The 14,299-nt window shown below is 34.6% G+C and overlaps 1 protein-coding gene across 5 annotated transcripts in view; it reads left to right on the forward strand.

Annotated features, from left to right (window-relative positions):
- Window positions 1-14,299, forward strand: part of Efr3a (EFR3 homolog A) — a 99,322-nt gene that overhangs the window by 56,913 nt on the left and 28,110 nt on the right. For all 5 annotated transcript variants that reach the window (XM_005398007.1, XM_005398008.1, XM_005398011.1 and 2 more), the window contains exons 8-11: window positions 315-393; window positions 4,359-4,494; window positions 7,956-8,123; window positions 12,865-12,979. In XM_005398007.1, coding sequence (XP_005398064.1) covers window positions 315-393; window positions 4,359-4,494; window positions 7,956-8,123; window positions 12,865-12,979 — 498 coding nt within the window. The remainder of the gene's footprint in view (window positions 1-314; window positions 394-4,358; window positions 4,495-7,955; window positions 8,124-12,864; window positions 12,980-14,299) is intronic.

Below are 14,299 nucleotides of genomic sequence, written 5' to 3' on the forward strand. Positions count from 1 at the left end.
GCCCTGGAGATGGGCAGACACGGCCAGCACTGCTGCTGGCTTCCCTGTGCACTCACCTCCCCATGTGCTTGCCACAGTGGTCTTGGAGGAGGGCCTTTCCTCCTCTCTGGCCGCTTCGTCAAGGTGTTTATTTATAGTCTTGTATACAGTGCAGTATTTTGTTGTTGTAATTATGACAAGTTTTGACAGTTGAGGGAAAAATGTATTACTTCTGGGCATAGTAACCCTGGTTTTAGATAATTTTTTGTTAAGTTTACATACTGTTGACTCTAAAGGAAGAAAATACAAAAGTAATTTTTGCTTGTTATTTACAGGCATTTAGATCATCACAAACTGTGGGACCCTAATGAATTTGCAGTTCACTGCTTTAAAATTATAATGTATTCTATTCAGGTAAGATTTATTTAACTATTATATAAGCAATTTTGGTTCTGTATAGATAAACACATCAGAGACATGAAAAACTGTAGGTTATAAAACTTGCTTTTAATTTAGCTGTTTTGTCTCCATTTGTTTGTATTACCAATAATTTTCTTATTTGTCAAGATGAAAAATACCTCATACAAAGAACTGAATAATTTAATGGTGAGGCTCTTTATTGTATGCTTACTTAATACATCTGTGTTCACGCTGATGGGCTAGTATTGGAATTCGTATTTATTGTGGTAGCATACAGTGCCTAATAGTAGCTAACATTCACTATGGGGTAATACCTGTATTCACTCTTTGGTCTTTATGGAACCTTAATAATGAAACACTTACCTACTGCAGAGGGCCACCTCCCACCCCTCCACAGGCCTGTCAAAACTTGAGCAAACCTGATTAGCTCTTAAGTCAAGAGGCATTTCAGTTCTTTTTAACACCATTTCAATTTTTAATTCTTTAAAAAGTCATCATACTTTAAAGGAGATAAAGTTCACAGAAGCAGCACAGATACTAATTTAAATCATATCAGTATTTGCATTTGGATGTACTATTTACTAGTTATATAAACTTGATTTATGTAAGTTCTCTGAGCTCCATTTTCCTCATCTCTGGAAAATTTTTAATATGTGCAGTAAATGATTTGTTTACACATTCACTTAGATGCTACCATTTATCAAGAGCTGATTGTGCCCCATGACTGTGCTAATAATCTTACATGTTTTATTTACTTACCCTGTAAATTGGATTTTGTTATTCCCATTTCATGGGTCAGAGAATTAGCCTTTAAAGAGTAACTAATTTACTCATGGATACAAGGGTCAATAAAGTCTGAACTTGAAAATTTCTGATTATTTTGTTCCAAAGTTGATGGTCTAAATTAACCATTAAGATAAGGTTGATAGCACAAGTGTTTCATAAAGTAGATTTGTAATAAATGATAGTTATTGTAAGGCTAGTTTAGATAAAGATAATTTTTTTTTCAATTTAAAACTAATTTAGTGGGTAAGAAGTAGGTCTTTACAATCTATGGACATAATCTAAGCTTTTTCTTCTGGTCTTTTCCAGCCTTTTTCATCATTTACCCTCCTTCATTAAGATTTAGTTATTAGATAAAATTGTTCTCTACCTGTAGGGTACAGTGACACACATCTGTGTCCCAACTACTCAGGAGGCTGAGGAGGAGGATTGCAAATTTGGGGACAGCCTAGGTAACTTATTGAGTCTTTGTCTCAAAATCATAAGGGCTGGGTGTGTTGCTCAGTGGTAGAGCATTTTCCTGTAATGTGCGAGGCCTTGGATTCAACCCTGGAACTGGAAAAAAAATTATCTTTTTACAAAAAATAAGTTAATAAATAGTAAATTACAAAGTTGAAAAAACTTAAAAATCAGTAATTTTTTTATATAATGTTCACAAAAGTACCTCTGGTTTACAACTTTGCTTTAGAAAGAAGTTTACTTACAACATATATTGTGTAAAGTCCACTGATCACTAATTAAGTGGTAGTATGCACCAAAAGACTACCCTGGTACAATTAAACCTTCCAATAGATTGGATTGTTCACATTGTCCTTTACATACAGATGCCAAGTATGAGTCATAACATTAATGTAGGTCTCCTTTACTAGGTACTATTTCAGTCTCTCTTAAAACAAGCCAGACATGGACATGATTTGTATCCTTAAGGGATTGTGTAGACTAGTTCCGAGTATGGTAGGGTATTTGTGGTAAAGGGGAAATGTCTTGCTTTTTTTTTTTTTTCCTAAATTGATTTGTTGAAAGTAATAAGATATGATTAAGAGCAGGGCTCTGAGATCAGGCTAGGATTCACTTGGCCCTTCTTTGGAGTTTCTGCATAACCTTGAGAAAGTTACTGCAGTCTGCCTTACCTGTACTGTGAACTGCACAGAATAATTGAGTTGAACCTTTTTCCTAGTGCTACTTATGTATGTATGAGTAATCCATAAAAAAGTGCTCAGAAGAATGCCTGGCATCTGTTTACTTGTGAATGAGAAGTCTTTTGTCATCATTATTGTTATGTTTCGTATTACAGTATTATATTAGTCAAAGTGTCACCAATTGAGGAGTTATCAATATCTAGTATTTATGGGACACTTGTAATATAATAGAATTTTGGTGCTTTGTGCAAATGATCATCTCAAAAATCCCATGATAAAACCATTGTTATTGTTTGAATAAATAATGTAGGTGAGGGATCCTCAGTTGCCAAGATGTTAACTAACTATCTCTTAAGCTTTGAACTGTTTGGCGATTAAGCAAGGAAGCCAGAACTAGAACGTGAGCAAGTCTAACTCCAGTAAGCTAATAGTTAGCTGCTGTATGATGTTGCTTCTTAATTAAAGCTATTAATCTTATTAATATTGCCTTAAAGTTTGTGTTGCAGTGACTTTGCCATAGACAAAGGACTCTGGATAAATCTGACTTAAATGTAGAATACAAAGTATAACATCTCTCCAGTTTCATTCCATTCATTCTATTTCTTGTTTTGTAGACATGATAATAACTAATTCCTTATGAGCAAAGTGATCATGTGCCCTGGTTTGTGTAGGATAGCCCTATGTTATATAGTTTTTAATACTGACCCCATGCACTCTGAATCCTCCTATTGAACAATAAATCAAGCAGCTACTTTCCTGGTAAGACAGACTCTAATTGTGTAAGGTTCACATGTGAGAAGCATGCAGCTTCCTGGGCAAGAAATGCAGTTTCAGGTTAGTGTGTCTAACATTCTTCTATTTTAACATAACTTTAAAGCAAAGATGAAAACACAGACTTAATATCTGCTTTGGGTTATTATGAAAGTACATATGTTATGACAGAAATGCCAGAAATACCCGTACATGAAATGTATTATATCAATAGAAATGGAAGGAAATTTCTTACTTTTGAGCAGAGTAGCCATTATAGGGCACAGCTTCTTAATATAAAAACCACCTATTTCAAAGAAGAGAAAGGTTAACTAGCTCACAGACAGGTGTAGGTTTTTTTTAAAAAAAGGCCTTGTTACTGTGTTTAAAAAGAAAAAAATGTTCATCAAAGTTAAACATTTTTCTGACAGTGTTTTTTTTTTTTTTTAATTTTAGGTCCCAATATCATTCACCATAATTGATCACATTCATCTGTATGTGATAAAATTGTCTTTGTACATTGTGAATCACTTGATTTAAATTTTGTCCATTATGTGCTGAGAAGATTTTCCTTTGAATAGTGGCTATTGATTATGTGATGTCTGCCCAGTTTAGCATTGTTATGTATCTGTAATAAATAGAATATATCTAGTTTGGGTAAAGGAGAAGTCCTATAAATGTCATACTCTGTTTTTTAAATGATGTTTTGATTTACTGTCAAGTTATAGAGTGTATTAAATGTTTTTTTGTGAAGTTACAGAGAAATATCAGAATAAGAATTTTTAAGTCTTGCTGTCTGTCAAAAGTGACCAACGCTCCGGAGGCTGAGGCAGAAGGATCATTACAGTTTGAGGACTGCCTGGGCTACATAGCGAAACCCTGTCACCAAAAAAACAAACAAAATAAAAGTAACCAGTGTTAATATTTAGACACATATAATTCTAGTCTTACTTACCTTTTAAAAACAAGTTGAGGGGCTAGGAATGTAGCTAAGTGGTAGAGCACTTGCATAGCATAGCAAGACCTTGTAGTTACCCAGCACCACAAAACAAAAAGAAAAAAACATGATGGTATCTTGTAATTTGCTTTTTTCACTGAGTATCATATATGTTTCCCAGTATCCTGCTTATTCTTCAAAAGAATGGCTTTAAATGGCTGCATCTTACCTTGTAAGTACTAGTCTTGAGTGATTGGACATCGAGCTGTCACATGGATTTCCATTCTTACCAGTTATTCTGGAATATATATACTTGTTCATACAGATTTCTACTGTCTTGTTTCCTTTAGGCTCAGTATTCTCACCATGTGATCCAGGAGATTCTAGGACACCTTGATGCTCGTAAGAAAGATTCTCCACGGGTTCGAGCAGGTATTATTCAAGTTCTGTTAGAGGCTGTCGCCATTGCTGCTAAAGGTTCCATAGGTGAGTGCCGGTAAAATAGAAAAAGTTGCGTTACTCTGCTTCAAATGTATTTTGCATTAGTATAGCAGTGTATGAAATAATCTTGAAAACTGTTTGCATTTTTAAATGTAATATAGTTTGTCTTGAAATTCTGTGCTCATGTGATTATTCTCTTATATTTAGTGCTAGTAAAACATTTCTATATCAATCTCTCTTTTTTTCTTCTAATGAAGATCTTTTGGGCTGGGGATTTAGCTCAGTGGCACAGCACCTGCCTGGCAAGCGTGAGGTTGTGAGTTCAATTCCCAGTACTGGAAAAAAACAAAAACAAAAACAAACTAAAATAATGAAGATATCATATCTTCATATATATATTGAAAATTGGAGAATACACATAAAAAAGTGATCCAAGTTGAACATATTAACCCCAAAATCTAAAATTTGAAATGCTCCATAATCTGAAACATTTTGCATATCTACATGATGCCATGAATGGGAGATCCCACAATCAAACTGTAGGAGCACTAAAAATATATATCAGTGCCTTCATTTTGCAGCTGATACTCAACTTGTAGTTTACGTGCAGCTAAACTTTATTTTTTAATACAAAGCAGATTCAGTCACATATGAGAAAAGACAGTGATCAGAAAAGAGAGGGGAAGTAGATTAGCATGAGCAAGTATTATGTGGTCCATTTTTCTAGAATGTGTGGTGTTAATTAGGAAGAAGTCATAAGTGGCTTTAAAGATAAATGGTAGCCAGATTATAGAAATTCTCCAGTTGACCTGGGATGTAAAATAATCCATCTGGCAGCAAAATGTAGAACTCATTAGAAATAACCTCCTGTTACTGCTGGCAGTAAGGGAAGACCTTGCCCTTGGATATCAGCATAGGAATGAGAGTGTGGAGTTAATGAGACTTGATAGTGACAGTTGTCAAGGTATTAAGGTGAAGAGACAGATCGTGCATCGAATTTCATCTACATGTGATTAGAACAAGCGTGTACAGTGGAAACAGAGAAGCTGGGAGAGTCTGTTGTGGTTTCTTTGTTGCAAAGTCAAAGTGAAAAACAGCTAATGAAATACTCTTAATTTTTTTCCCTTTCTTTACACTAGTGTTTTAATTTTACATTTACAAATATAAATCTCATAATACATTATTATTTTGCTTTACACAGTTACCTTTGATGGAAATTAAAAATAAAAAAATGTCACATGTGGGCCTGTGTAGTTAGCAGATATGGCAGGTTTCGTGTCTTGCACAGGTTCAGGTTATATCTGGGTTCCTCCTGTCGGAAGAGCTCATGAAGAATGTTTCTGATAGTGAAAGTCTGTGGAAGAGAAATTCCTTCAGCTTTTGCTCATCTGAGAGCTTTTGCTTTCATGCTGGATAGAGAATTTCAGGCTGACAGCTTTTCTTTTTCTTTCTCCTCCTAGCATAGAAGAGATACTGTTTGATTGTCATATGGTTTGCATAATTTCTGACAAGAAGTTTGTGGAAATCCTTATCTTTATTCCCCTGTAATGTACTGTGCCTCATCCTCTGGCGACTCCCAAGCCTCTTCTCCTTATTGCAGGCATCCAGCAGTTTTGTGACAGTGCACATTGGTGTGATCTTCACTCTTCATTGCTTATTCTGCTGGCTGGGGCTTGCTAAGCTTCCTGGATCTGGTTTTTATCAATTTTGTCAAATCTTCAACCTCTATATCTTTGAGTAGTCTGCCTTCCTTCCTTCTCACTCTTGTGTTTTGGATTCATATCATGGTTCTTTTCCACTGGGCTGTCTGACTAAACACCATTTAGTGGAGTCATATTTTCAGATGTTACATTTGTTTGCTTGTCTCTCCTCATTATTCATGTTTCTTTTAAATCTTTCAGCATATCAAACACACTTACAATACCTGCATCCACCTTTTTGATAACTCTCATCTTTTATATTTTGGGGTCTTATTCTGTTGACTGACGTCCGCTTTGATTATGTGACTTTTTTTGTTTCCTAGAAGTCTAGCAAACTTGGATTGGATGTAGGACCTTGAAATGTTCTTTCACTGTTGAATGCAAGATAGTATTTGAAATGTGTTGGAATTTGTTCTGATGGGCAATTAAATTACTTGTGGATTAGTTTCTTTTGAAACTGGTCTTCAGACTCTTCTAGAGTAGATGTAGAGTGCCCTTTGCTTCACAGCTAATTCTCCCCATTTCTGGGGGTCTATTTGGTAACATTATTCTGGTAGGACCTGAATGATTCCACTTCCGTGTATCCTTTTTGGTTTAAAGGTGCTGGTGTGGGACTCATTGCTCCTCAGCTAGCTGCGTGGATTGTCCAGAAGGTGCACCTTCACGTCAGGTGGTAAAGGTCTCCAGCAGGGAAGGATTTAGCTGGAACAAGCCTGCCCTAAGGGAAGACAGCTGGTTTGCATCAGGGCCTGGTGGAATCCTTGCTTTGTAGTGGGCACAGACCCAACTGCAAGTGACATGGACAAACTCTTACCCTCTTCAGTGACCTAACCTCCCCAGGAGAAATATTCTTTCAATGTTAAGTAAGGGTGGACATTAGATATTGACCTTCTGTTATTTACTTTACAAATGATCTTAAAAATATGAAAGCAAGTTATTGGGTTGACTAGCTACTTAATTTGAAGTATGAAATAAAACACTGATAATATATTGGATCATCCCACTTATTGATGTGTAACATGTGCAGGGTACTGTTTGTGAGGTTCAGTTCATTCAAAGAAGTGTTTTCTTTTTTTTTTTTTTTTTTTTTTTTTTGGTTTTTCTCCGGTACCAGGAACCGAACTCACGACGTTGCGCTTGCCAGGCAGGCGCTTTTTGCCGCTGAGCTAAATCCCCAGCCCCTCAAAGAAGTGTTTTCCATAGCTACCTGTGTAGAGAAGCTTGTGTTTGAGTCTAGGAGACAGAAATGAGAGCCCTAATTAAGATACACAAATGTGGCAATGAGTGTGATAATGTGGTAATAGTATTCTGTGTGAGCTGTTCATAGAACAGAAAGCAGGGAATGAGTCAGTTTACCTGCAATTGATTAGTTTGCTGTCCCATAATTGAAAGAAATTCTTCTTCATTTAGTCTCAGGAGATGCAAAATAAATCTATGCCACAGAGAGCTGTATTGTAATGTCATGGATTCTGACCCATCAGTCTTAACTAAATATTGTCACAGTACATATTATTTAGAGTGGACATAATTAGATAGGAAGTCTTGATAATCCTTATTGGTGTATACACATTTTGGATGGATTCTACCAGAGATTGAAAGAGCAAGGTGCTCATAGATACCCAGTAGGTGGTTGTTGGCATAACTAGGACATTTTCTTATTTATTCACATTTTTTAAAAAAAGTTCACAAATTATATATTTTTGGCTGTTTAGAAAGTAAGTAAAAAATGTGTTGAAATCTGCAAATTACTTTTGAGTATACACATTACTTGGCAATATGTCTGCTCACATAGATCGTCCTTCACAGGACCTACTGTGCTGGAAGTCTTCAATACCCTCCTGAAACATTTGCGTCTGAGTGTTGAATTTGAAGCAAATGACTTGCATGCGGGATCTGTAACCAATGTCAGTGTAAACACAGGTCCTAAAGATAATGATGAGAAGATTGTGCAGAATGCTATCATCCAAACAATAGGTAAGTGTGTTTCACTTTTCAAAATTGTCATGTACAACAGTGAGTTTATAAAGTTCTCCCATAATGTGCTTCATATATAGTACTTTTTTCAAAGGTCAGTGATTTCTGAGACTTCTAAAAATTGGATATTTGGAAAAAACAAGCATAAGAATAGGACAAAGAATGCCATATATCCTTTACTCAGATGTATCTGTTTTTAACATTTTATGCCATTTACTTTTCCATTTGCTCTCCACCCTTCTCCTCCTGTGTGTGTGTGTAAAATAAATGTATACTTTTTCCTGAACCACTGGAAATAATAAGTTGCATATATTATGGCCAATTACCACTGGATTCTTCACTGTATTTTTCCACAGAATAAATATATTTTTTACGTAGGTGGAGTAAAGTTAACAAAATGAGTAAAACATAACATTGTTACTGTACTTTAATCAGCCTTCCACATCTCAGTTTTGTCAATTGCTCAGTAGTCTCCTTTGCAGCATTTTTTCCTTTGGAAGTAGGATCCTCTCTAGGATCATATATTGTGCATAGCTGCAGTATTTCTTTAGTTCCATTACTCTGGAGCATTTCCTTGATGACATGGGCATTCCTTAAGAGAAAAGTCCATCTCTTTTTTTTATAATTTTTTATTAAGGAAACTTTCCCATTTGGTTTTGTCTGGTGTTTCCTCCTGATTACATTCAGCTTAGGTATTTCTGGTTAGAATGCCACACAGGTGGCATGCTCTTCGGAGCAGCATATCCAGCGGTATACAGTAAACATGTTCTCCTCATTGCTGGTGTTAGTTTTGATGACATCAAGGTGGTGTTTTTTTATGGCTGTTACCAATTTCAGTTTTTCCCATTGCTAATAATAAGCAGTCTAAGAAGATACTTACTCCATGCACATATTCTGCTCTTCTGCCAAACATCCCTGCATATTTTGCATCCATTCATAATTCTTGTTTCAACCATTCTTTACCCTGATGTCTACAAAATGATGGTTATGCAACTTCATTCCTTTCTCAACTACCAGCAAACACTCAGTGCTCGACTGTAAGCAGGAGCCCCCCTTTCTGCCTTTATATCATGTGGAAATGTATGTATTTATCTCATTATTATAGGTATATGAGTTTATATTTTATGGTTATAATTTATTAATGTACTTAATTATTTTGGTGCTTAAATTTCTCCATATTTGGCCAATAGGAGTCCTTTTACATGCCTTCTTTGTTTATATAACATCCACTCCCCCACACACTTTTTTTTGAGTACTGTTTTACACTAGGCAAATTTTCCACTTCCTGCCCTTATATGGAATCAGTTATTTCTTCAAGGGTCTGTGTTTCCTGTGAATGGTGTTAGAGTACAAAATCCAGAGGCAGATTTCTGGGCTGTAGTATCATTCGTTCTCCCTTACCCCTACTACCTCTTATCCCGGTGGTCCAAGTACATAGGGTGAATTGAGGAGCTTCCTTTTAAAAAACAGTCATGGGGCCAGGCATAGTGGTGCACACCTGTGATCTCAGCGTTTTGGGGGACATTGAACCAGGCCTGGGCAATTCAATGACTTGGCAAGACCCTGTATCAAAGAAAAAATTCAAAAAGGGCTGAGATGAAGCTCAGGATGAAGGCCTTGGGTTCAGTCTCCAGTACAAATAGAATAAGAATAGAATAAAAAGAAAATTTTAAAAGCTATTTATATCTGATTATGCAAGTACAATTCAGTGTATAGTAAAACCAAGTGTATAGTAAAACCAAGTGTATAAAAAAACCAAGTATATAGTGTATGGTAAAGCCAAGGTTGTGGTTCATGCCTGTAAACCCAGCACTCGAGAAGCTGAGGCAGGAGGATCATTGTGAGTTTGAGGCCAGCCTGAACTATAAAGAGAGACCCTGTCTCAAAAAAAACAAAAAATAAACGAATAAATACATATATACATAAATACATACAACTTAAAGCATATGAGCTATTTCTGCATTCTCACCTTCCTCTCGCAGTTTTCTTCAAAATGTAACTACATGACTGCTGTAATAATTTCAACATCAGAATATATTCCTGGAGTTTAGTAGTTTCTAATTTAATAGTTTCCATGAATAATAAATTTATTCTGGACCTCAGTTTATCTCTTCTATCTGCATAATTTCCCACTGTGGGCTACTTTTTTATAATAGTCCAATTAATACCAATTTTTTCTTGTCATCTTATTTCTAAAGCTTTATGGATATTCACACACATATTGTACATCTGCATTCAACTCTTTTTTGTTGAACATTTGCACACACCAGGTTTCCAGGTCCTTTGCCAAGAACTTTGTGATTGATGCTCATGGCTATTCCTTATGGAAGTACTTAATCTGCTTGCTGTAGTACCTCTGTTGCACCTTGTGAGCCTTTGTCCTCCTGAGGAGAGGGCCTCAGGGGTGTCTTACTGCAGACACTTGCTAAAGTCCAACCTTACCATGGATTCTCAGTGAAGCTGAGACATTTTAGTTATTTCTCAAAACAGTGTCAGTGTATAGTAAAACTAGCTTCTATGGTGATTCTTACCCTTATTTGGATTATTTGTGGAATTTTTGTGGTATTCTAAAATCAGATCAGATCAGCAAATTTCATTTTCACAGAATTAGTTTAAATTGCTTTAGTGATTTCTAATTAGTTGAATATTACTGTTTTACTCTAGAGTACTGTATTTAATATATTGTTTCTCAAGTATTTCACTGTGTAACATATATGGCATACTCAAGCAGTATTTCTGTGATGTAACATTCAGAATAATATGATAATGTGAAAATTGAAAGGTGAAAGAAAAGTATGGCACAGTGAGTAAAATACCTTTTTAAAAATTTACCTCTGCAATCCTTTATTTTTTTATTTTTTTCTTTCTTTAGAATTTCTCAGTGGTAGTTAGTTGTTGAATCATATGGACGTGCATGTGGTGAGCCATGCACAGGACTGTTGTAGCTTTTGCCCTTTTAAGTTTTAAGGCTGATCAATAACATATCTCCCTACTGTGCTGTACTTTCTGTGCCCATGAACAGTTTTATTCAATAATCTAAATGTGAAAGAGTTGAGAAGCTCTTGTGATAGAGAAGAGAAGCTCTTGTGATAGAAGCTTTTCAAGACTACCCAAGAGATCCAGTTGGAGACTTCCCACCCAGCTTTAATTTAAAAAAATAAATTGCGAAGCATGAAATAGTTCCTACTATAATTATTTTCAGTTGTGTGAATTTTTAAATATCTAATTAACATAATGCTATACCCTGTCGACCATGTATTTTGGAGAGAAAAAAAATGATACTTTTCTTCAGGGCACTGGTTCTTAACCTCTGCTGTCCATTGAAATTACCTCAGGATCTTAAAAATATACTCATGCTTGGATATTCACCCAAAAATTCTAACTTACTTTGGTGTACAATCTGAACACAAGCACTTTAAAAGCTCTACAGGTAATTCTAATGTGCCCAAAGGTTAGATGAATCTGTTCCACACTTTTGAAAGGCATGAAGTATGCCATAAAGTAATGATAGAAGTGTTATTGCATACAGGGAGGTATGATGGAACTTGTTAATGCTTTAGGCAATGCTTGTGTAGGGTCTGTATTAAGCAGAAGTGCGTCCTACTTTATGTCTTAATGGCGATGACTAACTTGAATAGCTCATTCCCTCAAATATGTACTCCTTAATGTTACCTAGAATAATATACTTTAAACAGACAAAGTTAAGATTATGAGAGTTTTGGTTGCTACAATATGTGGTTTTTGGAAGTCTTTTACCTTTAAGCCCGATTATAATGATGAATAGAATATCTGGTTTTGAGTAAATTAATTTTTAGGTGCAACAATAGAAGCTGAGGAATTAAATTGAAAAGCCAGTATAGCCATACATATTAAAGATCCAGAAATTTTTATAAGAGTTTTGTTGAAATTTTTACAAGGAACAGAAACAGCTGCAATTTGATACCTGACTTTCAGAGAAATGAGAAAAGTTTAAAGTGTGAGTAAATGATAAATTTGCAAATATTTTACAACCAGGAAGTAAACTATCAAAAGCTGCGTTAGATAAGTTTTTTTTTTGTTTTTTTTTTTGGTTTTTCTCCGGTACCGGGAACCGAACTCACGACCTTGCGCTTGCCAGGCAGGCGCTTTTTGCCGCTGAGCTAAATCCCCAGCCCCTTAGATAAGTTTAAAGTATTATCAAAACCCAAGAGTACATAAGAAAAATTACAAATAAATAAGTTAAATGCTTTTGTTTTTGTTTTGTTTTACATCTGGTGAATCATGTATGTTTAATTAATTCATAGGTCTGAACTGTGAACCTGGCTCGTTATAAAGACCTCCTAAAATTTTGGGGTAATACTGAGAACCCAGAGTAGTGGCCCCATTGTTGATTTCTACATCAGACAAAATGTGGCCTGTTCACTGATTTCCTTACCAGAACAATAATTTTGGATTCAAAATACATGAATAAGACTTCCATCAGAAATATTTGTAGTTTTTTTTTCCTTTTTGTAAAACTCTGATCAACTCAACCTGATGATTTATTTAGATACTATTTTATCTAAATACATTCAGATACTATTTTATCTAAATATTAGTCATTAAACATACCTTACATATAATTTTAGAAAGATAAAATAAAGCTTTAGTGTTACATATAGTTTATATTCTTTTACCACATACTGAAAGTTTTTGTTAAAAATATAATCTTATGTTGTTTGGAAAAATGAACTTTTGTAAAATTTATCTTAATATTTTATAGGATTTTTTGGAAGCAACCTACCAGACTATCAAAGGTCAGAAATCATGATGTTCATCATGGGGAAAGTACCTGTTTTTGGAACATCTACTCATACTTTGGATATCAGTCAACTAGGGTATGTTGTTAAACTGTAAATTTGGACTTAATCTTGGGTTAATTTCATTTTAAAACTAGAAAATGTTTGTTTTTTTAGAATCTTAGCAATGAAAGTTCTATGAAAGTAGTATTACTGTCATAGTACTAGACTGCATCTTTATTGACCTAGTGAACATTTGTTTAGCTTGGGCATTGTGTATATACTTACTTATATAGGATGAAGCTCCACGTATCCTGTAAACATTTTATTAAATTAATGTCAGCATGTCAGAAATGTTGACTTATTCCTAGAATTCTACAACTGAAACTGATTTTAAAAATTAACTCTTTCTGTTCTTATTTTTCTTTTTTCTTTGGTTTTTTTCCGGTACTGGGAATTGAACTCATGACCTCTTGCTTGCCAGGCAGGCGCTGTGCCGCTGAGCTAAATCCCCAATCCCTGTTCCTATTTTTAAAAAATTAATTTGATAATACACTTAAAATTTAGTTTTTAAATATTTTTGTTTTGCTAATTTAATAAGAAAATGATCATACTATACTTCATAAATATCTGTCATTGTTATGTGTCAGTGAAAAATGTAGAAAATAATTTAAGGAGGTGCAAATACTAACTACTCTGATATGATCATTACATAGAATTGTATGCATATATCAAGTCATCACACTGTTCTAAATAAATATGTACAATTAAAATAATAACTATAAAAAACACCATAAGTTGGAGAAAATATTTAGTATAAATATAGCAGATGAATATAATAGCTCTTTAACATATATCTATAAACATGTAAGAGAAGATGGTTACAAGAAAATTAACAAATAGAAAGATATTGTTGATTAATGGTCAAAGAAATACAAATCGCATAAATATAATTTTCTTTTGCAAATGATTTTAGTTATACATATTTAGGGTATACTGTGTTTAATGATGTATGTATAAAAGTGTAATGATCAAATCAGAGTAGTTAGCATTTCTGTCTCCCTAAACTTTTAAAAAAATTGATAGGCATATAATTGCACATATTTAATAATGTTAAGTGTAATATTTCAATAGTAATTTTGCTTGCATAATTGTGGATTCACATGATTTAACTTTCATGCCATCATATATATAAATGTTTCCTTGGAAGGGCAATAATTTGAATTTTTTTAAAATTAGATTTAACAACTGTTTTAATTCATATGAAATTTAATGTATAAACTGAGCCATGGCTTCAGCTGTTATAAAAATAAGATCTGTACAGCCATTAAGAATGAAGTGTTGGGGGCTGGGGATTTAGCTCAGCGGCAAAAGCGCCTGCCTGGCAAGCGCAAGGTCGTGAGTTCGGTTCCCGGTACC

Source organism: Chinchilla lanigera, unplaced genomic scaffold (assembly GCF_000276665.1).
Source record: "Chinchilla lanigera isolate Chin_1 unplaced genomic scaffold, ChiLan1.0 scaffold00060, whole genome shotgun sequence".
Lineage (NCBI taxonomy): Eukaryota > Metazoa > Chordata > Mammalia > Rodentia > Chinchillidae > Chinchilla > Chinchilla lanigera.